Raw genomic sequence first — 27,709 nt, forward strand, 5'->3', positions numbered from 1 at the left:
GGGAAGGAACTCACCCTGGCCAGACCATAGATTTTTACTCTGGCCACTGGGCATTGGTCCTGGGTGACATCTACCTCGCATCAGTCCCCCTGCAGGTGACTTCCCTTCTTCCAGCTCTCAGGCCCTGCCCCCCAGAAACTGTCCTGAGTGACCTACCTCACCTCTATTCTTTCTCCTCCCTTCTGAACACAAGCCCTGCCTTCCTCCTCCAGAAAGCCTTCTTTAGCCAGGGAAGGATCTGTATGATTTGGTAGGAACTTGGGGAGAGGAGCACCCCTGCTCACACACACGCACACCTCCCTCTCTGTGGGAGACCAAAGGGTCAGGAGGAGAATGGAAAGTGGCAAGAATGAAGGGTCCAGAGAGGAAAACTGGTCAGATGAGAAGGGGCTGGCAGAGAAAATACCACTGTGGGGGCACCAATCTGGGGAAAGCTGCTCACCCCCTTCACAGAAAGAACTTCTCTCCCTTCCACCCCAAAACAGCACAACCGAACAGAAATGAAGAGCGGTAAGGAAGGCTAGCACACGGGGCAAGCGATCCACACATGCTTGTTTAGTTGTGCAGGAGGGTATAATGGGAAGCACACTGGTCTGAGAACCAGAAGACCAGGTTCTAGCTGTGTGAACTTGAAAAAGTCACTTTGTATCTTTAGACTTCACCCATGAAGTCAGGGATTTGGGCAAAAGCAGAATGGCAAATGGAGCTGCCTGAAGCACTGTATTTGGAGGGATTATGAGGTGGGAAAGAATCTGTTATCAATTAACAGTGTCTATCTTGTGTACAGGGCGTACATGCCATGTATTTGCTAAGTCCAGGGATCTTCTATAAGTCCTTTCCATTCGAATGCTCCACGAGTTGATGACAACATGGCAAGAAGAGTGTGGAACTAGGGCTGGAGTTAGAAATACCTGGAGAGACTGCGGCTTAGCAAATTCAAGACAATGCTGGCATGTGAAGGTTTGCCTCCTGGCTGTTTCTCTGGTTCTTTCCCACTGGACTCCAGAATGCTAAGCCTAGTGAAGAACACCTTCTAATAAAATGTCAGAAACCAATATGGTACCTTCAGTAGCCACATCCAACAATGTGTTCCATCGTGCTCTCTGAATCAGATCACGAAATGTATTCCAATTGGTGCTGTCCTCCCAATGCACAAATACAATAAACTCTAATAGGAAACATCTCTGCAGTGGGGGTTCCCACACAGTGTGATGTGTTATAAACAGATGGCGAACTCCAAAAAGACCACCCTCTTTTATAAATAAGATGGTGTATTTCAACAGGGAGTCACTTCACAGTGTGGCATATTCCAGTGGGACCATCTTTAGCCCACCAGGAAGAGTTGCTCCAGCTGAGGCGTGGAGGGGAGTCTGGCCGCTGGCTGGGGGTGCCCAGGGACATTGCAAAGGTTCTCAGCAGGGCTGTGGTGGGAACAGAGGCAAAGGATGCCCATTGCAGGGAGAGGGTGGCCCTGACCCAGGCTCCTGGATGAGAGTCACCTGGCTTCTGGCCACATCCTACAAGTAGGTCTCTTTCTCCACAACTATCAGTCCCTCCTTCACTGGGGAGGGCCCACAGTTCTGGGTGGTTCCTCCATCCAGACATAGGTGTTGCTTGGGCTGTGGCAGGCTGGGGTCAGGGGTGATGAGCTGTCGCAGGCGCTGTGGAGAGAAGAATTGAGCGGGTGTTGTTGGTAAGAGAGGCAAAAATGTTTCTTTATGTCTGTATCTCCAAGGGCTTGCACAGGGCCAGGTACATGAGGGCAGCTCAGAACCATATGAGTGGATAAATAAATATTTTGAGAAGAGGCAATAACATGGTGTTTAAGTGTGAACTGCCTAGGTTCCACTCCTAGCTCTGTTACCTGTGCAATCTTAGGCAACCCATTTAACCCCTTTGCGCCTCATCTATAAAATGAGGATAATAAGAGTACACACCTCATTGAACAGTGCCTGGTACAAAGTAAGTTATCAATAAGTATCTTTTTTGTTCTTATTACTACTATTTTTCTTATTATTACTATTATATGTTCAATAAGTATCTATTATTGTTCTTCTTAGCAGCAGAACTACATTACTATTGTCACTGGTGTTTCTGGTGTCATCTCCTCCCCCTCCTTCTTACCTGGATTGCCAATGTAATGACTAGAGTCGTGACAACCTTCTTGTGACCATGAGGTGATAAGCTTGTGATGAAAATACAACATGCTTACAATCGAAGTGCAGAAATTTAGGAAGAGTCTAGTCCCTAACGGCCTCTTTCAGCAGCTAAACCAAATGCCAGCAACCTCTGACTCTGGTCTTCTTGATGTGTAAGAAAAAAATAAGCCTATTTGCTCATTGTAGGTTGGATATTCTGCTACTTGTAGGCCAGATAGATTTTTATAGATGTAATGTCTTTGTGGGACACTGGCTATATACCCTTCCAGGAAGGTATGTCCCAAACTCTAAACAGGGAGCCTTTTGCATTGGTTCCCCAGGAAGGGTTAAGATAAAAAAAGAAGCCAGGAGTGACTATGCATGGAATGAACAATGATAGCTGGCTATCAGTTTCCCAAGATCAAGGAATCTACGCTCTATAAACCTCTGGGTCTGGGCCCATTTATGTCCTTATTTGTGACTTAATTTCTCCTTAACCCTTTGACAGTTTATCCTTAGTTAACCTGCCTAGATTCTGAAGGTCTAGGACTCTGGGACTTTTGAATGGTTCTGAAAATGAAACTATTGGACTAGTCTTCAAAGACACGTCTCTAAGTTTCTGTTAGACTGCAGGGTTGCCCTACCTTCAGAGCTGGGCCCCCAAATCCCACCGCTTAGCACCCTCTTTAATTCATCACATGCCCTAGGCTCCTACCTTCTTAAAGGAACCCTGGGTCTTCAGGAGGGTGATGATGATGAAGAGCGGGACACAGGCCATGGAGGAGAGAGCCAGGAACCAGCCAATGAAGTATCCCCAGGGAGGGTACACATAGATGTTGTTGTACGTGAGAGGTGTATACTTGCTCAAGGAGAAGAAGAAAGTGGCCTAGAAAGAGGCAAACACAGATAGGAGAGAGAGAGAGCCATTGAAACTCTCTCCTCAGCTTCTTAAATATCCAGTGACAGAGGACAAGTTTGAATACACTGTGGTGTGTCTATGAGGTGGAATAATAAAAAACCATTTGCAAATCGTGGGCCCAGGCATCACTCACATCAAAGACTGAGACGGGGAGAAAAATAAAGGAAGGGAGGGGAAATGAAGGAGCTCTAAGCAGACAAAGAGACCGATGACTGGGAAAGTAGGCAGGCGAATAGAGGTGCTGTGAGAAAGGGATGGAGCAAGAATTAGAATAGATCATAAGGATGATAAAGCAAACAGATGGAAAGATGGCCCCAGAAAAGAAGGGCAAGAGAACCAACACATCCCAGGGAATGGACCAGCCTCCCAAGGTCACTGGACAGGCAGGGAAGGAGCCCCAGAAATCAGGCATCCTGTTCCTCATCTCCCCGTGTCTGCTGGAGGCAGAAGGGAATAAAGGGGTAGTTGGGTGAGCACATACCAGGCAAAGCCCAGGGGTCAGGAAGAGCCAGGAGATCTTCACCAGGGGCCATGGCCGGTAGCCAATCATGTCCTCGACATTGTCATAGAAACGGTCTGCCCCTGCCCAGGCACAGTGGAGAAAGAGTGAGGACAGAAGGGTGGGGACAGCTCATGGATATTGGGAACAACTCACCTGGTTTTGTGCTCTTCCCCCAACCCTGTGAGGGAAAACTGGATCAGGGTACATGAATGAGATGGGTCCCTGGCATCCCAGCCACAGCTCAGGGAGTGAGGCGAGAGAAGAAGCTGCCACCAGTAAGCCAGGGGCCCTGGAGAGAGTCACCCAACCTTCCAGTGCAGTCTCTTGTCGTCCTGTCATGGGATGAAGACCCCCATCATCCTAACCACAGAGGAGAGTGTGAGCCTAAAATCAGGCTCAACACTACACAGATGTTTATTTATCTGCATAGTAAAGATGAATTCGGTTTCAAGTCAAAACAGCAAAATGGCAAGTGTGCCACTGCTCATACAGAGCCCGCTAAGCTCATATAGGGCCAGTCAGCTGCTGAGAAGGGAATGGAACCATGGTCTGGATTCTAGACTTCAGAGGGACCCACTCTGCTTTCTCAGTAAAGTGCGGTGCGTATGTAAAAACACTGACTGGTTTTGTCTGGTTTGGTTTAGTGGCCTCCGGTTTCCACATTTGTTCTGCCTCCTAAGAAGTGAAGAGTCCCAGATGGGTGAAGACACTTGGAGGGCCCCGCTAGCTTCCCCTCACCGAAAAAAGATACTTTCCCTCTGGTCACGTAGGCAGGAAATGCCCCCATTAAAGAGTCATTCCTTTGGCTTCTAAACTTCTCCCCAGTTGAAAACCAGATACTGCTAAGTAAGTGTAACATGTTAAGGCTTATCAACCATTTACACTTGCGTGAGCTCACACAGCTAGTAAGTGGATGAACCATTATCCATCTGGGGTTAAGTTTATCAGATCATCTCTGGGAGCAAGTTCTGAAATGCAGAAGAGGAAAATCAGGAAGACACCAGATGCTTGAGTAAGAAGGAAAGAGACACCTCTAAGGAGAGAAAGAGAAACCAAACAGGAAGGCTGAGGGTAGGAAAATGAAACTTTTCTACTCATGGCTTATCCTGAGGCCTCAGTACGTGGCACCCTTTACCCTGTCTGCCCTGAGCCTTGTGACATTGGCAATGTGTCCCCCACAGCTTGGTACAGTGGAGCCAGACGGACCTGGGGTACAATAATGGCTCATTCATTGACTAGCTATGTGAGCTCAGGCAAGAGCTGTAACCTCTCTGAGCCTCACTTTTTCCCTGTAAAGGGCTCTCTTGACAATTGTGAGATAGCGCGTGACACAAGCCCCACTCACAGCAGTATGTTGACTCAGTAACTAAAGGTTTCTCTCCCTATTGTTATTAGGCACTAAGACAACGTGGATGGTATGGCATTCAGCACTGGTTAGTTATCTCAGAGCTGAGGGGCCAGGGCTGTGGGAAGAAGTCAGTGGAAGACACAGTTTACCTCAGTGTAAGATAGAAATGCACAACCACCACACTGAAAAAGATACCGCAAAAACACAGGAATGATTTTCCTGTTCATGGACGTGGTCAAGCAAAATGTGGGTGATAACTTTGAAAGGGAATGTGAGAATCTGTGGAGGATTGGACTAAGTGGCCGTGAAGGTCCCTTCTGACTGGGATTCCCACTGGGGAAGAACCTCTGGCAGCCTTTGTATCAAGACAACTGTTCACTGTTATTTATAATGACCCTCACTATTCAAGGAACTCAGTGTTGTCATTAGCCCTGTTCTACCTGCGTAATGAGAACTGCCTGGGTTCCCAGTGATGGATAAACTTCCCAAGTAGAAAGAACCAGGACAGCAATCGAAACCATATAGAAACCAGAGCCTAGCACACCCTGTCTCTCATCCTGGGCAAGTCTCTCATTCTGGGGTTCCAGAGGTTCTTCCCCCAACCCCACTTACCATACACCCAGCTGATGCAGATTACTTCAAACATTGAAAGGAAGAGCAGGCATATGCCACTGGAAGCGTAATAATCAAACAGCTGGAAGATATACATCCCGCCCTGTGGAGAATGGGGTGGGGCTGAGGCCTTGGCGAGAGGACAAACACTCATCTGGGTGCCATCCTGCCCAGCCCATGGGAAGTCGTTCCTTGCATCTAAAAGGAGTTTTCTGTGTCTGTCTCTATCTTCCGGCCCCTCGTTTAACATCAGGACAATGATTTCTGACATCTGGAAGGACGCTGGGGACTGTGGTGGACATATACTGTTTTGTATGCCCAGCATCCCTCTCCCTGCTCCGGGCCTGAAGAAGAGTCATGGCTGGATACTGGCCACACGCTCAGGAAAAAGGCGTTCTCTCTCCTCTGGGGCTGCGTGGGTGGCAGAAGGTGAGCCTGAAGCTGCACCAGCCTTCTTTAATATCAGGAGGGCAATCTGGCCAAGAAAGAAGTTACTAGAGGGAACGGAGCCAGGAGACAGAGAGGAGCAGTTCTGACCACGTTATTAGAGTAACTGGATCCAATCATACCTAGGACAAAATATCTCTCCATGACCCCCCAAATTCCTCTTCCTGCTTAAGCCAGCTTGCATTTGGTTTCAAGAGAGTTAACTAACACAGGTACATTCTACTGTGTGGTCCCTACAACCTCCCCGTGAGGGTGTCGACACCCCCATTTAGCAGATGAGGAAAGTGTGACTCTGAGAAGGGTCAGTGGTGTCACCGATGGTCCTCTCACCATGGGGCCCAGCCTGCAGGCTGCCATCCCTGCTCACCTCAGTGACCAGGAGAAGCCCAATCAGGTAGCATATGACAGCAACAGCGAGGATGAGGAGCTCTCGCCGCCCGCTCTTCCGGAGCTGCCTGGGGAACATGTCCACGGAGGCCGTCACCAGGCACTCCACACAGACAAACTGCAGACCAGGAAGGAAGCGTGGGTGAGAGGGGCCACCTGCCCTTGAGCCTTCCCCAGCATGGCCTTGCCCCAAGCTCCTCTCACCCCACTCACCCATGCTGATGCACAAGAGTGTAGGGAGGGTGCAAAGGACAGAAATGGGGGATGGCCAGGGGTGAAGCCAGCCTGCTCTTGGCCACATCTCCACAGAAGGCCCCAGCAGTGAAGGTTGGAAAGGTGATATGTGTTCTGTCCCCAAGGCTATGGGAGCAGGGTGGGCAGCTTGAGGTAAGCAGCTGGAAGGAGGCTGGAGGGGCATTTGAAAGAGCACAATCATGTGTGGGGAACGGTCAGGCATTGGGGAACAAAGCACTGAAGTGGGTCGCGAGGTCACCCAACTCTGAAGTGGGTCGCAAGGTCACCCAGCTCACCCCAAGGACTATCCCTAGACAGCACAGGGGACCTCAGAATACATGGTCAGGGGAAAGGGAGTTAGGAGGAAGGTAATGCCAGGAAATGAGAAGTAGAAAGAGGGTCACCAGGGCAGAGCTGGGCAGGGCTGGGCTAGAGTGACGAACCTGGCTGTCCAGCCCTAGGAAGATGAGCATAATGAAGAAAAGGCAGGACCACAGCTGGGATAAGGGCATCATAGTCACAGCCTTAGGAAATGCGATGAAGGCCAGACCAGGACCTGCCAGGACACAACACAATCAGGTGAGCACAGGGCTCCTGCTGCCCTCAGGGAATGCCCCTCTCTGGAGGCACTGTGTGAGTGCATGTGTGTGTATGTGAGAGTGTGTGTGAGTGTGTGTGTGTGTGTGGTGGGGTAGTTCAAGAGGGCGGGGTAATTCCTTCCATTATTCTCCTTTTCCCAGGTTCTGGGGAGCATGCTGTTCATTCATTCATCCATCCATTTCTCCATCCATGCATGCAACTGTGGATTTATCCACACATCCATCCTCCCTCCCTCCATGGTTATGGAGGCCCTGCTCTGTTCCAAGCACTGCCCCTAAATGCTAAAAGGGTCATAGGCCCCTTCCCTTTCTATAGGAGGATCTGTGTTCGCTGACCCTCCTTCTCCTCAGGTCCCAGACAGCAAAGTGGCACCTACCTGACTCGGCCACTTCAGAGATGGGCACCCCTTGCTCTTGGGACATGAAGCCCAGGATGGAGAAGACCACAAACCCAGCCACAAAGCTGGTGGCACTGTTCAGGAAGCAGAGGGCGATGCAGTCCCTGTGGGAGGGCGAATGCAGATAAAATGAGAAGGAAATGGGAGAGAGAAACCCATCACACAAGGAGAGATCAGAAGATAATAAGAGAGTAAAGAGGAGAGAAAAAAGGAAGAATAAATGGGAAGAAAAAGAAAGAGAGCAAGATCGGGTTTCAGAAGGCAAGAAGAAGAGAGGGAGAGAGAAAAGGAAGGAAGAAAGAAATTTATTCTGGAGAAGAGACCCACAATGTCAATTCGACATGACTTGTAACTCCCTGATAATAAAGGAAGAAGGCCTGGGCCCACCCGCAAGAGCCGCCCTCCTTAGACCATAGTCAGGCAGGGTCCCCCCAGAGCCACCAGCCCCCTGTTCCTACTTGTAGCAGTTGTTGTGGTACTTGTTGTAGCTGCCCAAGGCCGTCAGGCAACCCTGGCAGATGGCAAAGGAGAAGAAGATCTGAGTGCCCGCATCCATCCACACCTACGTGAGACCCCAAGAAAATGGTAAGGGAGAGCCGAGGGAGCCCACCAGGGCCTCGAGCCGGGCTTATCAGAGCCCCAGACCCTTCCTTCACACCATAGGCCTGCTCAGTGTTCCCTGAGAGTCAATTATATCCCAACTCTCTGTTAACATGTCCTTCTCTAACAGGCAGGGTCCATTTCTAACTTGGTTCTGTGGGCACTCAGTAAGCACCAAACATGTGTGCGTTACTTAAATTTCTTAGGTGGAGTCTGCAACTCATGGCTGTGCCCTAGAGAAGGATAGGCTTTCTGCAGGGGGAGCGGAGAGGCACTTGGATCTCATTCAACAAGTAGAATGTGCCTTAGGCAGCGATACTAGGGCATAGGGGCCGCACCATTAAAATATAAAGAAAAAACACCAAGGCTCTTGGGGGTGGAAGGGCAGAGACAAAGAATGTGCTCAGACAAGTCCTAGAATAGGAAATACAAATGGTAAGTAAATATGTGAAAAAATGTCCAAACTCGCAGTTAAAAAAAAAAAAAAAAAGAATTAAAAAACAACATGATACAATCTCGACCCGTCAAAGACTGAAATAAATTATAATCAAATCTCTCATGGGCCCTGCAGAAAGAAGGATACCCTCAACACTGGCAGTGAAATCTACATTTCTCTAAAGCCACTACATTTCAAGAACCTTAAAACATGCAGTCTTTGAGTTAGGAATTTCACATCTAATTACTATCAGGACATCATGAACAGAGATGTGGTCAAAGATTTAAATACAAAGTATTCGTTGCAGCTGTATATACTATCATTAAAAAGATACATGACCTATATGTCTAAGAACAGGGCAAGAGGCGAGTAAATAACAATACCTGCCCCAGGTGTGAGCGCTCAGAGGGCACAGAGCCTGGTCTGTGGTGTCCACTGCCCTACACCAGCACTATAGCACTCCCTGGCACTTAATGGAGCTTCAGAACATTTTGGTTGAATGAATGAATGAATGAACAAATGATGGATGGAGGAAATATTATACAAGTGCTAAAAATGACATTTACAAATGAATTTAATAACATGGAAAATGCTTGCAATATAATTTAAGTGAAAAAGAGATATCTTTCTTTCCACATATATAATTATCTCAACTATGTTAACTCACACACTCACACACATCAGCTAGGAAAAGAAGTTGGAAGGAAATATACTAAAATGCTATCAGAGATTGTTGCTAGGTGTTAGGATTACAAGAGATTTTTAGTCCCTTTTTCATAATTTTCTTCAACATTATTTAACTTTTCTTAAAGATTTTCACAAGTGCAGCTCTGGTTTGGAGTGAGGGACATTGTGGGCATGGTCCTCAGCACAGTTCCTACCTGGGGGTCCTTCAGGCGAGACAAATCTGGCTTCAGATAATAGATGATGCCCTCATATGCTCCAGGGAGTGTGACGCCTCGGATCAACAGGATAATCAGCATCAGGTAGGGAAACGTGGCTGTGAAATAAACAACCTGGAGGAAAAGCCAAAGTCACTCCTGGTGGGGTCATAGCAGCCAGGAGGTAACAGGGAGTCTGCAGGGGTCCTCCTGTCGCCCATCCCCAGGTGGCACGAGCCACACCTAGTTCAGTGTCTGACACCTTCTTAGAGACACCTGAGAGAGGTGAGCACACAAAACTTTCCACACCTTCCTTTCCACATTCCAGTGGGCCTTGGGCCCCCCAGGAGAGTGCGAGAGACACATCAGCAGGGCAAGTGGGGAGGAGGAAGAGCAGGGAGGGGTACAAGTTTCCAGCCGTAACATTTCAAAGTCTATTTTTAAATCCAGAATCTGGTCTCCCTTAACCCCTTATCCTGGCTGTTCTCCCATGTCCCCTGCGGAGGGAGGGCCTCTCCTTCACACAGGGGAGGGTGACCAGATTTGTACAGTCATCTGTGAGGAAACTGAGACTGTATTTTTCCAGGCTTGAGATTGGGAAGCAGAAATGGCCTGAGCTCTAAGGTATTGGAGACACTCAGAGGGGACGCCACTCTGCCTTGATCAAGCTCAGCTCCTTACCCAAGGTGGTGGCACTATCTGTGTTGTTATTATTACTATTTAATTTTTGTCATTACTATTACTGTTATTATTATTTTGACAACCTACAGAAGGAAGAGGTTGCTGCAGGAGCAGGATAATCAGAAAAGTCAATATCTGTCTATTCCTGCCTTTTAAAAGCATGAAGCATCTCTCTCAGCTTCTCTGGGTTGGAAACAATGCTCAAATCTGAACTCTCGCCATACATACAACAAGCCACTGTTGTCTATTCTTGGCTATAACACCTTCAATGATTGGATACTCGCCACTTCAAAGACAGTTCTATTTGCTATTTCATGCTAAACATTGTCTTCGTGTGTTGTTCAATAAAAAAAGCAAGTCATAAGAGTATCTGATCCTAATATACACACATAATAGATACAGCTACACACATACATACACATAAAGAGAACTAGAAGGCAGTGCAGCAAAATGTTAACAAGGATTAGTAGATCCAACCTGCCATCATGCTGATGGCTTGTACAGTGCTTAGATCTGACGGTGGGACTTTTATGTTTCTTAATTTGCTCTGTATACTACTTACGTAAACAGGTCTTTTAAAATCATATTGAAAAACAAAGTCTTTCCTTGTATTGAACTAAATTTTGCCTTCCTACAACTTTCCCTATTCTCACTGAGCCTCTCCCTTAAACTACACTTTCTTTCAGTTCTTTAGAGGGATGCTGTGAGTGTCCCCAGAACACCTCACCTTTCCTGTGATCTTGACCCCCTTCCAGATGCAGAAGTAGCAGATGACCCAGGCAAGCAGGAGGCACAGGGCCAGCTCCCAGCGCAAGGCCCCCAGGTCATGGATACCTGAGGTGATGCCCAAAACACGTCTCCTGATGGGTTGGGAAAAAATAAATAACCAGGTAAAAGGCTAAAGGGAATAACTTGCCTCTGTCATCAATTCTCTTGATTCTTAGAGCTGACCCTGCAGATCTTATATTCCAGACTTCCCCTGCCTCCATCTTATTCTAACTTCCCCACAATCATGCCATATTCCCCGCTATGGTCTATATGCCCCTGGCTGTTAGAAGACAAAATCATGTTATACCACAGGTATACTTGTCTTTCTAATTCATCCAGATTTCTCTGTTGTACAGATATAGGAGTATGGGAGAGGTGTGAGGAATGTATGAATGAGTAAAGGGAGAGTAAATTTTATATATATATATATATATATATATATATATATATATATATATATATATATATATATGCAGATCGATGAGCAAGTATATGGGTATCAAGTGGAGGGGCTGAGTGTATGATAGTATCTAAAGATGTGTACAGGGGTGATGGAAATGTGTGTGTGAGAATGTAGGTGGACATGTGTGGGCGCAGGTGGGTATGAGCGTGTAAGTGGTTATGTGGGAGGGTGAATGTATAAGTGTAGAGTTTGCCAATTTCTGTGGTGTAAATACTCCCACCTTGGCCAATGTGACATGACTACACATGGAGTTGGGAAGAGATGTGCACAATCAGCTCTCCTAAGCCAACCAGGCTGTTACCAGCACACCAACAGATATGTGTGAGTAGATGTGTAAGTCTGGGTGGGTGCATGGGATGTGGGGAGTGTGAGGGTGTAATGAGGCATGTGTGAGAATGCCAGTTAACATGGATAAATGTGTAAGTCTAGCTAAACATAGATGGATTTGGGGGATGTAGGTGGACAACTGTGGGCAGATGTGTGAGCATGCCCTCATCTCTCAGTGATGTGCGGGGGTGGGAATAAGTGCTGGGAAACATGCACCGAGAGCCTTAAACTTGCACTCCAAATTCCAGATCTCAGACATCCAAATTTCCTCGACTTAAGGACCCCTGGCACATGGCAACCAGGCCCAGCACCTACTCCCAGAATTCCATGACAGGTGAGGTGAAGTTCTCAGAAGGCATCACTTTGTTAGCTCCAGAGTGGTTCAGAAAGTCCATGCAATGCTCTGTCGGGGACAAGGTAAGGAGTGCATCGGTTAAGAACGAGATGGGGAGAGATGACCTCATACCCAAGACCCCCTGACCCTCTGGCCTTGCGTCCTGGTAGTCCCCATCATTCTCAGTCCCAAGAGCTTCCTTTGGAGCAGCCACCTCCAGAGTGTCAGGAGTTGGCTGCTCAGATGGTTCATGGAACCAGCCCCCCATCTTGTGTGCCTGACACTGCTCTGACATAATCCAGACTTCAGAGGCACTCTGCCCCCATGTAAGTGGCTCCTTCAGATAGCACTCTGTCACAACTCAACAGTCAAAGGGACTGAACTCTTGTGCCTGTCCCCCTCCCATGGAATGCTGCTCACATGGGCTCTTTCTCATCCTTCAACCCTCAGCTAGCCTTCCTCCCTCCTATCGTTATGTAGTTACTGCACTGTTTCTTTCACACATTGTAATTTGTAATTATTTTGTTAATTTGTCTGTTTCTGCCACTAGACTGCATGCTTAGTGATGGCTGGGGCCATGTTGCCTGTGTTCACCTTTGGCTCTCTAGCAGCTGCACAGTGCTTAGCACACAATAAATGCACAGTAAATGTTTGTTAAGTCAATGGACAAGTGAGTGATGCTAACCTCTTGCAGCTGTATAACACATTTACGGTCCCATTGGATTTTCAGGTTTAATGGCTGGTCTGAGGTCCCATAGAAGGGTCAGCCAGCAAACCTGGCACCAAAGGCTACATAGCTTAGCTTTGAGGCAAGTTCTGCCATGTGCTCCCATCACCAGACACTACGGGCCCAGCCCCTAGGGAGAGCCCACATCCTGGGGCTAAAGCGATGGATACCTGTGTTCCAGGTATTGGTACAGGTCGTCCAGGGTAGCTCAGAGGTAAAGGAGCTGAACAGATAGAAGAGGGCCCAGGCGAGGATGATGATGTAGTAGACGTTCAAATAGGCCTCAATGACCACAGATGCCATACCAATGCCTTCCGGAGCGGGGGAGGGGCAGGAAGCAATAAGAGAATTCAAGAGATCGATGTTAGCCCCAAAAAAAGTCATCTAAAAGCTGCCAGTTGTGATTAGAATGATACTGGGTGCCACACAAGAAGACAACCAGGGTTAGTTCATTGGCATGAGAAGCCATTTATGCATCCTCCCATTTTTATAATATATATTTGAATGTGTATCTTTTTTTTTTTTAATGAGAAAAACTCTGGAAGGATCATCATCTAAAAGTTAACAAGTGGTTCTTTAGGTGATAGGATTTGAGTTCCCTTTTTAAAGTTTTTTTCTTTTGTCTATCTGCATTTTCTAGTTTTGCTATTATAATCATGCATTACTTGCAAAATGAAAAGGAAGAACAAAAAAATAAGCAGGAAAATTTTGGTAAGAATCAGTCTCAAAATAAGAGCAAAACCCAGAAGAAAGCAGCAAGGAAGAGAGCCACAGCGGCTGTCAAATACTGTAGAGCTTGGTGCTCATCCTCCACACCATCTCCTCTGGAGAGGGAGGCAAGTGATCAGAGGGTAAACACCCTCTGTTCTAACACCCAGCAGCAGTGGAAGTTTAGGGTGCAGCCTGTGTCCTGGGCGGACACATCTTGGGGTGAGAGGGAGCAAGGGCAGGAGCAGTCACTCACCCACTCTGCCTGTATCGTACAACTGTGGGATCTTTGCTGCAGTAAGGTTAAAAGTAGCACGTTGCCAGGGCAGCTCTTAGTCTCGAAGTGTGAAAGCCAGGCGGGGCTCTGCCTGGGGGAGGACCCGCTTGTTTGTCCTATGTCCAGGGAAATGGAGGCTAAAGAACTAATGAATTAAGGTTAGAGGATGACAGACAGCCAAAGGCTGGTCCTACAAACAATGCTGACTGTCAGCAACGCCCCTACTCCCCGTGCCAGGAGAGTCTGCCCAGATTATCTGTTCCTACTGGTCTGGCAAACTCCGCAGGAGGCAGGAGGGGTTCCTTGGTGGAGTCTCTGTGAAGCATCCAGGCCACTGTGGAGCTGGAGGGTGGGCGGGCAGTGAGGAGGGGTTGGACAGTGTCCTGGGGCAGCATCAGCTTGGGCCTCTGGAGGGGAGGTAACCAAGGTTGCCAAAGGCAGGGGGATCCCCCGGGGGGCTAGTGGCCTCTGACGGGGTATTTAGAGTGCACGGATGCCCACACAACAACCAAGGGGCCACAACGCAGTGGGAACAGGCTGTGCTCCTGCTGCCCACCAGACCCAGCAGTCCCATCAACGCTGGGGACCGCTAGGAGGCCTGACTGCCAGGTGGGGAAGGGGCACAGCCATCTCTGGGGGTGAGGATGAGGTCAGGGAGAAAGCTCGCTCCTACTTGTAAGCTGAGGAAGGAGGGAGGGTGTGGTGAGCAGAGAGATGTGTTTTCTCAGTGTCTCTCCAGTGTGCACAGGTTTGCTGGGAGGGTGGATGTGGGGCAGAGGCAGGTAGGCAGGTAGGGAGCTGGTAGTAAGCAGCCTGGAGGATCCCACCAACATAAGTGCACCCCCACTGAGTGAGCCTGTCCCTGAGACTCTAGGCCTTGGAGTCTCCTCAATTGGGAAAATAAGGAAGGAGCAGCAGTGCCTTCCCCTAAGCCCCTGAGCATCTAATGCTGTTTGCTTGCCTTGTCCCTGGCTCTCTCCTCAGAGTTAGTACCTGTGTGCCAGAGAGGCCAGCCCTGCTGGTGCCACCCATGAGCTTGCTTGGCCCTGGGGATAGAGCCCAGTTGGGTGGGAATTAGGCTGCCACTGAGGTCCAGAGCAGAACACCAGAAACTGTATGCTCTGGCTGAGGGCACAGCACTCCCAAAGCACCCAGAACTCTGGAGTAGAAACGTCGATGAGCCAAGCTCTATCCTGCTCCAATCCCTCACTGCTGCCCCTACAGGGGCCCCATGGAGGCCCCAAGAGGAATCAGTACCAGGCTAGCCTTTTCTCCCCAACCCTTTGGCACACACCCCCCCAAATCAGTAGTCAGGTTTCCAGCCTGCACAGGAGCCAGAGTCCCCCACCATGCCCACCTCTGTCTAGCCTTCTAAGCTGGACGGCAACCCCACGTAGCCTAGTCCCTGGGGCTCCCTTAGGGACTGACGTGAGGGGAAGAGTCCTCTCTCCATTTCAAACTAAAAGGAACCTCTCAGGGACAAAGAGATTCCTTGGGTTTCTTTTCTATAGCCCCCCAGGGGGCTGGCCCAATCATCTTTAGAGGGGGCTGGGGAAAGATACTCCAAGCTGTTCACATTAGTGTCAGCAGATGCATAGAGAGAGGACAGGAGCTGTCCCTAACGTAATCTCCAACATAAGAAAGAACATGACCTTTCAGCTCAGGTAGACCTGGGTTCAAATCCTTAGCAAAGAAGCCCATTTTTCTCAACTACAAAATGAGGTGACTAAAGTTATTATTAGAGGATTAGATGAAGAAATGCAACAGAAAGTGCTGATATGAGCGCTGACATACGGTAGGGCTCAACAGATGTTATGTATCATCATCATCATCATCATCATTATATAATAATAATACGTTATTATTATATACTTTGGAGGTACATCTGGGACCACACATGTACACAAAAACATGTTTTCCATGAAGCTAGTGAAAATGAAGCTTCAGGTTTCCCCACATACAAGGGGGAAAAGGCTCTGCACCTGATTTTTCATTGTAACTTTGTATCGTCTTTCTTGAGGAGCGCCTTCCTCCTCAGGATTTATAAGCTTCCTGCCCCACAAAGCCTTATTATACTTCCTGTGTGCCCCACAGCACTTAGCACAGGATGAGAGTGGATAAATGAAAGAAGTGGCTAGAGAATAGGAAGGAAGGGTTGATGGAGAGATGGAGGCAGGTTGGTGGCCTGCAAAGAGGAGGGTGAAGGAGAACACTTACCCTGGAGGAGGGGGCAGATCTTCCTCCAAGCTGTGACGCTCCCTTGGCTGGTGTACTGGCCCAATGCCACCTCCAGGAAGAACACCGGGATGCCACAGGTGAGGAAGAAGATAAAGTAGGGGATGAAGAAGGCTCCTGCAGAGAGGGAGGCAGAGCCTGAGACTTTCGTCCCTAGGCCCCTCCCAGAAACCTGTGCTCCAGCACCCAGAGTCCTTAATCTCCCGCCTTATCCCTCCCAGGGTCCCAAGTCGGCTTCCTCTTATCTGTGAGCAGAGACAGGCAAAAATTTTCCAGTCTGAACCCCGCTAAGGACAGGAAAGATCTTTGAAGGGAAATGAAATAAAATTTTGGTAGAAATCCTAATGCGTGCACTATTTATTTTCTAAGTGTGCTTCACAAATCTAGTCGATTTATTATTTTTGGAACAAAAACGTGTGTTCAGTATAATTTGATATGCTTATTAAATTATCAAGTTTGTTACATTTTAGAAAAAAGCAAACAAACAAAAACACCTTGAAAAAATTATTTTCTCTCTAATAATTTTCAAAGGATTTTTTCCCTCTACCAGGCTCTGATTTGAACGGGGCACTCGGCAAAGGCCATTCTTCTGCTCAGGCAGACTCTCGGAAACTGGTGATCAGCCAGGTGATCAGGCATTGACCTGCAGCCCCAATAGGTGGTGAGCAGCCAGGTGAACAGGCATTGACCTGCAGCCCCAATAGGTGGCCAGGCCTAAAAGATATCCAGCAGATTACATGTGAATGGATTTGAAGGTTACCTTAAGCCCATAGGACCCACTTCAGTCACTAAGACATCTATCTCACCTCAGAAGTGTGCCTGTGGGTGAATGGATTATTGTTTATTGCACAATAATAACACTTAGCACTTTTTTGGTGCTTACTGTGTATCAGGCACTCTTCTAAATGTTTCACCATCATCAAAATCCTCACACGACAACCTCTCCTGGGATAGGTACTATTGTTATGTCTATTCTATGGACGAGAGGCCATTTTAAAGATTCAAAAACTGAGACACAGATGAGGAATCTGAGGCACAAACTCTCGTGGTCTGATCTTGAGTCTGTGCTCTTAACTACCACATTATAATGCCTCCCAAGTAATCCATATCACTTTGTAGAAAAAAAAACAGAAATTACAAAAAGAAAGAAAGGATAAAAGCATTACATATCCTTCCAATTTCTTATAAACACACATTTACATTTCTTTTTTAAAAAAATGAAAGACTACTATATATTACTTGATAATAATTTTAAAATGTATATTAAGAACCTCTTTTCATATCAATAAATACGTATCTATGCCATCATTTTAATGGCTGTGTAGTATTCCACTTTGTGCATCTATCGTGGTTTCTTTTGTCAATATCTCCTTTGACCTTTATTATTGTTTCATGAGAAACCTTGCTGTGATAAAGACCATTAATCCGCATCCTTGTGTGCTTGTCTAATTTGCTCCTTGGTATAAATTTCCAAGAGAGGAATTGATGGGTCAGAGAGTGTACACGTTTTTTTGTGGTAAAATATGTATAAAATAAATCTTACCATCTTTAAGTGTACACTTCAGTGGCATTAAGAACATTCACATCGTTGTGCAACTAGCACTGCCATCCATCTTCAGAACCTTCTCATCTATCCCAAACTGAAACTCTGTACCCATCAAACACTCTCCATTCCCCTGTTTCTACTTTTCTTAAGTCTGAATTTCCCTATTCTAAGCAACTCATATAAAATGAATCATGCAGTACTTAACCTTTTGTGATTGGCTTATTTCACTTAGCGCAATGTCTTCAAGATTCACTCATGTGGGAGCATGTGTCAGAATGTCCTTCCTTTTTAAGACTGAATAACATTCCCGTGTATGTGTAGACCACATTTTGTTTATCCACTCATCCATGGATCGACACTTGAGTTCTTTCCACGTTTTGGGTATGAACATTTTTTTAAGGTCTTTGACATGCATTTCCAAATTGCCCTCCAAAACTCTTGTGCCAATCTGCACTCCCAATAGCAATATGTGAGAGTAAAGGAGAAGGGTTTATGGGTTTTCTGGGCCTTAAGGAGCCTTGACAAGCCAGTAACTCTCTCCCAAGTTCTGAAGTCCCTTTTAACACCATATTTGCCTTTACATCCTGAATAACACTAGAACATCAATAAACACAGGGCCATTCAACACCACAGACTCTGTTTTGCATGGCTTAGATGGTTGCAGGGGCCCAGCTGAGGGTGGTGCTCAGGAGAAGGGACGTGGATGGGGGACTTCCTGGAGGGCACTTTACAGGAAGTCTGAGTGGGCATATGACCCAGAGGCTCCTGCGTGGCGGTCCTTCCCCTCTAGTAGAGGAGATGGCTTCAGTTCTCCCCTTGGAATGTAGCCTTTTGTCCCACAGAGGATGGGGTGACCTCAGGAGGCCTGCAGCTGGGCCTGCCTCGGGCTGAATCTACCCTGAAAAGGCAGCACTAGTCCTGGGCCTTTGGGGACGGTGGAAGGAGGTTGATCTGGATGGACTATAGGGGCCTCCGTCATCCTTGGCTTTTCCCCTGGATTTCCAACACACAATCACCGCAAATGCCCTCCCCTCCAGTGAGCTCCCTGAGAACCCTTGCTTTGGGGGGTGATCCTGGCCCACAGTTCTCTTGGCACCTGCCCAGGCTATGGGCACAAGTGGCCTGTGATGCCCCACAGGGATCTGTGCACACAGGGTGACTGGAGGCCTCTATAAAATCTCCCTCCTTCTGCCCTAAGGTATGCCTCATTATCTCTGCTAAGCCCTCTCTCCTGAACCACTGACAATTGGGAAACTCAAAATTTTATAAAACTCTCTTTAGGAATGAAGCATTTCCTGAGGATGATCTAGTTTGGTGACTCCCTGCTTTTTCATAACCAAAGACATTATTAGACCCATAACTTCATTTTTTCATCCCCTTTGAAAGATTTTTCTCTATAGAATTATGTATTAACTAATAATTAATTACTGGGTAATTAACTAATTATTAATTAATAACCAACTGACAACCAATTATTAACGATTAATGAATTAATTAATATGTTAGTAAAAACTATATTTAATTGCCAACCAGGGCTGTGGTCAGCTTGAGATAAACCATATTACCACAATGAGGTAGTACAATTCTAGCCCAAAGAAAAAAAACTGACATTTGGGTCAATCTGTGAAGTAGTGTTCCCACATTAAGTTGTTTGAAATAAGGAAACTAATTCCTGGACCTTCGTTACTACCTTCCTAGACCCCCGAAGACCAGTGGCCCCAGATTTAGACCCCTGACCTCTCTTAGCCCCTCATGTTAAAGGTGAAGGAAGCTTGATAGAGGGATGGCAGCCTGTCTTCTCCAAGTAGTTAGTTTGGGACAGAGCTAAAGTGAGAACACAAGTGACAGAGATGAACGCAGATCCTGCACGGTAAATGGAATCTGGTACTGCCATTTCACAGAAGACCCGGGCTCAGCCTCGTGTCACTATACACTGTCGTAGGTGCTCGTCTCTCTACCACGCTCCACGGCCAGTACAGAGGCCACAGCCACAGCTGCAGCCACCAGGCAGGACAGAGGCAAGACGCACACTGGAACCCAAAGCCCTGTCTCCTGGGCCCTCATCCTCCCTCCTTTTCAGATGGCAGGGCAAGATGCATGCAGCGATGTGGGAGTCAGTGAACATATCTTCCAGGGCCTACTGGTACCCCAACCAGTTCTGTGGTGTTGGGTAAGTCGCTGAACTCTGTGACCCTCTGTGTCCTCCTCTATGAAATAAGAGAGCCCGGCCTCAATCATCCTTAGCTCTAACTCTAACATCTTATGTGTCTATGACACTGTGGCCTGGGACAAAGAAAGAGGTCACCACCTCTCTACTCCTTCTTCTTGCCTCCCCTCCCCTCTGGCCCAGCGTTAGTTTCCCACTCCCAGTCTTGGCTTCACAGCCCTGGCCTGCCCAGGAAATCCCATTTCTATTCCTTTGGAGTCATGTTCAAGCAGTTTGTAATAATAACTATAAGTTTCAGAACACAGAACAAACTAGATGCTCAGTAAATATTTGTCAAATTTGGTAGATGCTCAGTAAATATTTGTCAAATTAAATATAGGTAGTGCTTAGAAAGATTTTCTAAACAATGGTTTGTATAAATGGGAATGTTTCTTTTTACCTTCTGGAATGTTTCCAATATTCACTACAAGCATATACTATTTCCACAAGAAGAATACAGGTATTTTCCATAAGGCAAAATGAATCTGGCCACTCACAAATAAATTCCTAGAAACAAATTATTGCATTTATATGAAACAACCCAAAGAGGTGAGTCCATATCCACAGAAAGGAGATTAGTGATTGGCAAGGGCTGGTGGGGAGATGAAATGGGGAATGACCATCAACAAGTACAGGGCTTCTTTTTGGGGTGATGAACATGTTCTAAAATCATTGTTGGTGGTGGCTGTACAATTTTGTGAATATACTAAAAACCAATTAATTGTAACTTAAAAATATTATTCTAGCCCCTTCCTGGCATGCCCCTGCTCATTTTTTACTACTAGTGCTGAAAAACAATGTTCTTTAATTTTAAAAAAATTGTAGATAGACAAGATAAACTCATTTCTCTAATCGAAATTCTTCAGTGGTTCCCGTCTCCTTCAAAGCCCTGCTACCTCTCTGATCTCATCTCCGTTATTCTCCCCACCTGTCATTCCCCTCCTCGCTGTTCCTCAAACGTGCCAGTTGCACGTTCACTCCCAGATCTTTGCACTCGCTGTTCCCTCTGTTTGGAATGTTCTTCACCAAATATCCATCCATAAGAGTTGCTCCGTTACCTCCTTCAAGTATTTACCCAAATGCCGCTTCCTCAACAAAATCCTTCCTGGTATCTTATTTCACATTTCAAATCCCTCGCCCCCCGCCTTGTGACCAGCATTCCCTAGCCCTCCTCCTGGCTGTGCTGCTCACCGTTCCCCTCATCACCATCTGACATATCCCATGTTTTACTTATTTGTCTGTAATCTGCCACCCTTCGCTAGACTATAACACATGGAATATGTTCTGTTTTGTATCTAGGACAGTGTCTGGCACATGCTAGACCCACAATGATATTGGTTATATGAATGAATGAATCCTGTCAACAAGTGACATTTCTACAGAGTAATAAAGGAGCTTATTTAAAAATCAGATTCCTAGGTTCTGCCGTTGCCTCATTTAATCGTCACTGTAGCCCTGCGAGGTAACATCACCATTTCACACAGGGGGACACTAGTGCCAGTGATGGAGCTGGAACGCAAAGTCGAGTCCTCCAACTCCATTCTAGCCTCCTTCCATTTTGCCACATTGCCCAGGTAGGAGGCGCCCACATAGGCACTGCCTGGCTGTCAGGCTCAACTCTCCCCACCACGCCTACCTCAGAATGAACTCACCACCTCCATTTTTGTAGCAGAGATAGGGAAACCTCCAGACATTGCCCAGCCCAATGATCTCCCCGGCCACTGACAGCACAAACTCCATCTTGTTGGTCCATTGGCCCCGATCCTTCACCTGGTCCTTGCCTTCCTGGTCCAACTTCTCTCCCTCCTCAGGGAACCAGGAGACCACAGGAGGCCCATCTTCATGGACTGCCACTTTTCTGTCCATAGCCATGTAATGGATTGGGAGGCCACTGAGCTGAGAGTAGACCAGGTTGTTGAGAGAGGCGCAGCCTGGTGAGAAGAAAAGAAATGAGCTGTCCAACCTCAACACATGCCCCACCATCCTTGCTTTTCCTATCCTAATCTTTCTATCCTAATCTGCTTTTTCATTACTGTTGGAATATTGTTTTAATATTGTCGGACTATTGCTTCTCTTCTGAAACGCTCAGTGACATTTATACCTAAAGTTACATTTTGCTCTTCTGACTCTGAGAACAAAACTAGGGACCAAATCATTTTGCACATGGGGAAATTTTGGCCTTGACAGATAAAGTGATTTGCCTAAAACCATTTGGGAGTGGATTGGGATTAAAAAGGTCCCTGGGGCCTTTTACTCCAAGTCACTTTTGATCTTCATAGCCGGCCACCATCCCTGCTGTCCTGTCTGTCCCAGTTCCTCAGTACCCAGTGAGTGGCATCAGCTTAGCCTCCAGCCCGCAGGCCAGAAGGGATCAAAGGCTGCCAGAGGTCAAAGGACAGGCATGGCTCAGGTGACCACATGGTCTTCCCCTGACCAGTCGTGTGCTCATCCCTGTACCAGGGTGATTGGTCAACTCAGAGTAAACATGGGAGCCAGCTAGCCCTAGGTATCTGATTGGGAGGGAAGGGGAAGGTGGGGCCTCCAAACAAGGCCAGGTGAGGATTAGGATTGGTGCCAAGGCTAAGTGAACACTGGCTCAAGGAAACACTGGTTCTTTTTCTCTCTGTTGTACCTCTGTCCTGAGAACAAGAAGGTATCCTGGTGGTAGAAGGAGTCATAAGAGCAATTCTCACTTGGGTAGTAATCATTTTCCAATCAAAGCGGCTCCTCAAGGGAGACCCGGAAGTAGTTGCATATCATGGCAGGTCACAGCCCTTCCCAACTCCCTGCCCTCCTAAAAAGCACAAAGCTCCCTGGACTTCCAGAAAAATGATGTGGGCCACTCTCAGTGTTACTCTGCCCTCTTGTTGTCCATTTGTCAACTGCCAGGAGACAAATGACTGCAAGGTAGTGTTCTATCCAAAATCCCTATTTGCCTTCCCCTCCCTCCCCCCTAACCCCCACGATCTCCCTGAGGCTACCTCTGCCTCTGTTTCCAGTGAGCTGCCAGGAGGGAGTGTCCAGGCTGCAGAGGGAAGCACCCACCCACAACTCCTCGCCTCAGAAGGGCGTTGGGGCATCAAAGTTACCCAGAGCCACCAAGTGCTCCATGCTCTTCCAAGGCTCTAGAGAAACATAAGGGATCCTTTTTATTAAAAGAAGAGTCTGTGTTTATTTGTTGATCCTTTTAACCCAGGCAACGGCCCAAACCCAAGTTGGTTAGAAAGGTGTGGCAGGAGCCATTTGAGGTTATGGAAATTTTTGAAGGTGACTTGGAGGGTGCAGGTTATCCCAGGAATGAGAAAGCATGTCAGGGTGAAATTCCAGTATTGGCACACACTCAGGGGCTTCCACTGCAAGCTCAGCCCAGGAGGGAAGGTGAGGAGAGAGGTACCCAGTGGAAATCAGAGGCTGAGGGTGGAGGAAGGAAAAGGAGACAACTCCAGGTTCAGAATAAGCAGCAGACCCCGGGGGACCTTGAGAACCAGAGCCCAGGTTGAAAGAACAGGGCAGGTTGGCCCCAGGGGAAAAGTTGGTGATACCTGAACAAACTGTGGATGCTGCTACAAAGTTGGGGCTGGGATACCTTGAGGAACAGCCTCTGAATCATTAAACAAATGAATGAATTGATGAATGGATGAATAAATGAATGAACTAAAAAAAATTGATGAAAAAAGCACCAAACAGGAAACCCAAGTTCTAGTAATAATAAGCTAGTAATAATAAGCAGTTAGCATTCAAGTAAGTGCTGTCCTAAAAACATATACATCTTTATATACATTATTAAATTTTATCTTTAGAAAAATCTTTGAGATAGGTATTACTATTAACTCCATTTTATAAAGGAGGAAATGAAGCTCAGAGAAATTAAGAGCAAGAACTAATACTTAGCAGGTGCTCAGTAAAACAATTTTTTAATAGTTTGAATAAACTTACCAAGACAATAAGTGGTAGAGCCGAGCCTCTAACTTGCTGTGTGACCTTGGGCAAATCACACTTTCTCTCTGAGCTTTAAGCCTCCCTGGAAGAGAGAAGGATCCTTGCTCAATAGGGGTGTTAGGAGGGCAGGGGATAAAAATAAGATCCATAAAAGACAAGGAGAGATTATTGCCTTTGCTTGCCAAGCCATAGGTTAGCTCAGCTCAGGGGGAATCCGAACACAAGAGTCGCCAAGGGGATGGTCAGGAGACAAGCCTTACTGTTCCCAGACCAGATGCAGCTATCTCAGGACAAAGCTGTCCTCAACAGTTGGAGGAGGCCAGACCTGGTGGAGAAAAGGAGTAAATGAAGGGAAAACCAGAGGTGAGTGTGGGATGGGGAAGCAAATCTCAGAACTCAATTTGGGCACAGGGTTTGGGTTGCATTGCAGATAGGGGAAGAGAGAGAAGAGAACATGAACTGATGAACTCACACAGAGGTGGCATGTTTTTTTTTTTTCCCCCCTTTTTTTTTTAAATTGTTGGGAGGATCATAACTGATGGATAAGGATGAAAAACAGAAATAGCAGAACGAAAGCAAGAGAATGTGAAAAGGAAAGCTGGCCCAGAGCCATGGAGAATGAAAGAGAAACAGGCTTAACTTGCAGCACGTGGAATTCAAGTTATATTCAGGGAAGAAATGTCCAGGAGGATGTTAGACATAAAAACAAGCCGTACAGAGCTCTCCTTTTGAGATTACTTTTAAAACCCTAAGGACAGCACACCCTGTCCTCCTGCTGCCCTCACCCTGCCCCCACTATGCCCTTCCACCCCAGCCCGTTTGCTGGCAATTGTTAAACTGTCATCCACTCAAGATGACTTCTAGAGATCTCCCCCTTCCTAAGAGTTCACCCCAGCTCTGTCACTTCTCTAGCCCCTAGCATCACCTTCCCAGGCTGCCCATCTGTTCTGCTAAGCTGACACAGGGTTCGGGGGCATGGAATGGAGCTCACTATACCTCAGTGCCCTCCAGAAGCAAAGACACCAGCACCCACGCTGGGCTGAGTGCTGCCCGTTAAGGAAATATTCAAGAGGCTAGCAAGTCCACAATCAACTGTTTGCAGGAGCTGGGCATGTGGGTGGAAGCCTGGCCAGGGTCTAGCTGAGGAGCAAGTATAAAAGTGCTGCTCCCCACGTGCTGCTGGGAGGCCAGCTCAGCCCCATCACACTCTCCAGTCCAGCACAGGAGTGGCCCAGCCCCTGGACACAGGGCAGAGAACACTCCAGCCCCCGCTTTGGCCCACACCCACATACCAGTTCTCATTTCCATACACATACTGGTACCATTCCCGTCACATCCCTTTGCACACACATACTTGTGTGCACTGCACCAAAACTGGCTCCTGTCTAGTCCTTCACATCCTGGGGGCTGCTTGGCTTGGCTGGTGGCCCCCTGTGCCTTCTGTCAGCACCCTCATTACCCCCTAAAGGCACCAGCATGCCTATGCCTCCACAACCCCCGAGCCAGGGAGCTTCCTCCTTCTGCTCTTTTGATGCGAGGAGGGCAGGAGCTCCTTCACCTACGATAGCTAATTGCAGACCACCGGCCTTCAGGGATGGTCGTGGTTTCTCCTCTCTGCTCTTTCTGTCACCTTGCTGGGCACTGTCTGCTTCCCCCTCCCTCTCAGTCAGGTGGTCACCCCCTCTTTCACCCACTCCCCGTGGCCGTCTCCCCATCTATGGACTTTCCTGCTACCCAGGCTTGTCCCCGAGCAACTGGGATGCTGTAGGTGGTGAGGGGGAGCTGGGGTGACACCCCTTGTTCTAAGATTCCCGAACATCAGACTTTGCTCCGGTCCCAGTGCATTGCACCACAGACGCACACGATTAATCCTACAGTCTCGCCTCCCAGTTCTTCTCATCCTCGAGTGCCTCTGAGGACTCTTTCAGAGACTGCAAAGATAGATCCAGCCCTCCACCTCCTGCTCACCTCAGCTCCTGATCCGGCTCCCGTAGTCAGCTCAGCTCCATGCCTCAGGTCCCAGGAGAGCCCCAGGGAAGCCACTAAGAGAATTAATTGCCCACAGACGGACCTGAAAGGGAAACTGTCCTCCACCTTCACTCTTTCTCTTGTCCTCCCAGCTCAGAATCCTATCCGAGCAGTTGGCCTGGGGCTCCCAGACAGAAAGCGACTGGTGTGTGTGTGAGTGTGTGTGTGTGTGTGAGCGAGTATGTGTGCATGTCAGTGTATTGGGAGGTGAAGGAGCAGAGAAATACCACATGCAACAGGAGGGATTGAGGTCAAAGTTTGTGAATCAGGATTACGACATCCAAATTCAGGAAGTCGAGTCCTTTGTCCCCAGTCCCCCACCCCCACTCACTCCCACTGTGGCCCCTCCTGCCCTCTCAGTGGGCGCTGTCCCAAGAGGACCCCTCCAAGCCGAGCTCAGAGACTCACATTCCACCTTCTCTCTCCTCCTTTTGTTCCTTGCCTCTTCCCCATTTCCCCTTCTCACCTTATCCCCTCCTGGTGCCCGTACCAGCTCCTTCCAAGGGATGAGCCGAGGGGGATGCACAGGCAGAGAGGGCAGCCCTTTCTTAACCAGAGCAGTGGAATGAAGCCACCAACTCCCAAGCTGAGAAGTGAGAACCTCAAAAGGGGTGTTGGCCTCAGTGACAGAGCATGGGAGGAGGGTGAATCACATGCTGGAGTTTTCCACCAAGTACCTGCCCCTCTGTGGTTTCAAGGCGGACTCTGGACCTTCACCAGCACTACTCTTTTCCTTGGGATTTTCCTAGAGAAAGCGCCCGGAGCCCAGTCTAGAAAGGACACAGGTTTGTAGTCAGACGGACCTGAGTTTGAACCCCTCCTCTTGTCGTTTACCAGTTATGTCAGCTAGGCAAGGGTTGAGCCTCAGTTTATCGCTCCATAAAAGATAGATAATAATACCCACTTCACAGAGTTGCTATGAGGGCTGAAGACAATGAGGTAAATTTCTTAGGATAACAGGTGTCTAAGGGGAGTCGTTGGTGTTTGCTATGGGTCCTCTAGAAGCAGGGGCTGGGCTGATGAGGTGCCCGGTTCCAGGCAGCATAACATTGCCCTGGTGACCTCTCAGCACTAGGGCACACAGCTTGATTGCCTGGCAGCTATCAGTGGTGAACTGCGTTGACTAGATGTGTGTGTCTTGTGTTATGTGCCCAATGAGCTTATCCAGGACAGGATCCTCATCACTATTCCTGAACATGGCTTCACGAGACCATTCATTCAGAACAGCCACTGTCTTTTTCAAGGCAATGAAGATGCTTCTTCAGCCCTAGGTGGTGTGGAGGAGGGGAAGTTGTGGGGAGAAAGGGAAATTTCCCTTTGCATGAGTTTCCCCTTTGTATTTCAGAACTTCCTGGCAGGGCTGGGTGTGAAGTGAGAATGTCTGTCTGTAGTTTTCCATCAAGCACCCCCCACTTCTCATTGTCTCTCAGGCCCCTCTCAGCACCTCCTGTGGGGTTCTCCATCAAGGAAAAGCCAGAACCAGTCTGTTTCCAGACCTGTGCCTCTGAGAAAGCAGAAAGTGAGAAGGGGGTCAGCTCAGGCAGAGCAGGGCATGACCCCAGCCAGAACTCACACTCCAGTCAACCCCATGCTCACCTGGGATGGTGTAACCTGTACTGCTGCATCTGCCCTGTCCCGCACATTGGGCCACCCTGTGTCAACCATGGAGATTATTGCAGAGGGGACACCAAAGTTCATAAGAGTACCTAGATGCAGCTATTCCAGAACAGAATATGCAACCTCTCCATGAAGGGGATTTAGAAGAAAGAGAGTCAGATTAGGCAGAGGGTGAATTTCGTAGGTCATTCATTCATTCGAAAATTTTTATTTCATGCTTACAATGTGTCACCCTTTCTGCAATAACCTGGGAATACCCACAGTCCAGCTGTCTTGCCACCTCTTTTTCATCTTGTTTGACCTTGCCTCCCTTTAACTTTCAGCCCTCCCAAACTCAAGCCCACCCCAACCC

At 47.8% G+C, this 27,709-nt stretch overlaps 1 protein-coding gene across 6 annotated transcripts; it reads right to left on the minus strand.

Annotated features, from left to right (window-relative positions):
• Window positions 1-530: 530 nt before the first annotated feature.
• SLC6A12 (solute carrier family 6 member 12) lies at window positions 531-26,347 on the minus strand. 6 transcript variants are annotated; one of them, XM_039869167.1, is made up of 19 exons: window positions 26,207-26,347; window positions 25,681-25,795; window positions 23,710-23,794; window positions 23,316-23,374; window positions 22,755-22,898; window positions 21,426-21,704; window positions 16,004-16,138; window positions 12,972-13,112; window positions 12,056-12,143; window positions 10,910-11,042; window positions 9,502-9,636; window positions 8,043-8,146; window positions 7,564-7,688; window positions 7,031-7,143; window positions 6,334-6,471; window positions 5,520-5,622; window positions 3,539-3,639; window positions 2,854-3,024; window positions 532-1,661 (listed from the first exon to the last, which is right to left on the minus strand). In XM_039869167.1, exons 6-19 carry the CDS (start codon window positions 21,643-21,645, stop codon window positions 1,518-1,520), a joined length of 1,851 nt encoding a protein of 616 aa, XP_039725101.1. In that variant the 5' UTR covers window positions 21,646-21,704; window positions 22,755-22,898; window positions 23,316-23,374; window positions 23,710-23,794; window positions 25,681-25,795; window positions 26,207-26,347; the 3' UTR covers window positions 532-1,517. The 6 variants fall into 6 exon arrangements, with proteins under 6 accessions (XP_039725103.1, XP_039725101.1, XP_039725102.1 ...); XM_039869168.1 differs by having other exon boundaries at window positions 25,681-25,783; window positions 26,207-26,346; XM_039869169.1 differs by lacking the exon at window positions 26,207-26,347 and having other exon boundaries at window positions 531-1,661; window positions 21,555-21,704; window positions 25,681-25,912.
• Window positions 26,348-27,709: the final 1,362 nt, after the last annotated feature.

This window comes from Pteropus medius, unplaced genomic scaffold (assembly GCF_902729225.1).
Source record: "Pteropus medius unplaced genomic scaffold, Ma_sr-lr_union100, whole genome shotgun sequence".
In the NCBI taxonomy this organism is placed as follows: Eukaryota; Metazoa; Chordata; class Mammalia; order Chiroptera; family Pteropodidae; genus Pteropus; species Pteropus medius.

Bases quoted from the DNA above. Each gene is read 5' to 3' on its own strand.
- SLC6A12 (XM_039869167.1), bottom strand. From the start codon at position 21,645: ATGGCTATGGACAGAAAAGTGGCAGTCCATGAAGATGGGCCTCCTGTG. The intron at 11,043-12,055 runs GTAGGTGCTGGG...CCAACCCATCAG, and splicing joins CCTGTCATGGAATTCTGGGA to GAGACGTGTTTTGGGCATCA. The intron at 7,144-7,563 runs GTAGGTGCCACT...GTGTCCTGGCAG, and splicing joins CTCTGAAGTGGCCGAGTCAG to GTCCTGGTCTGGCCTTCATC.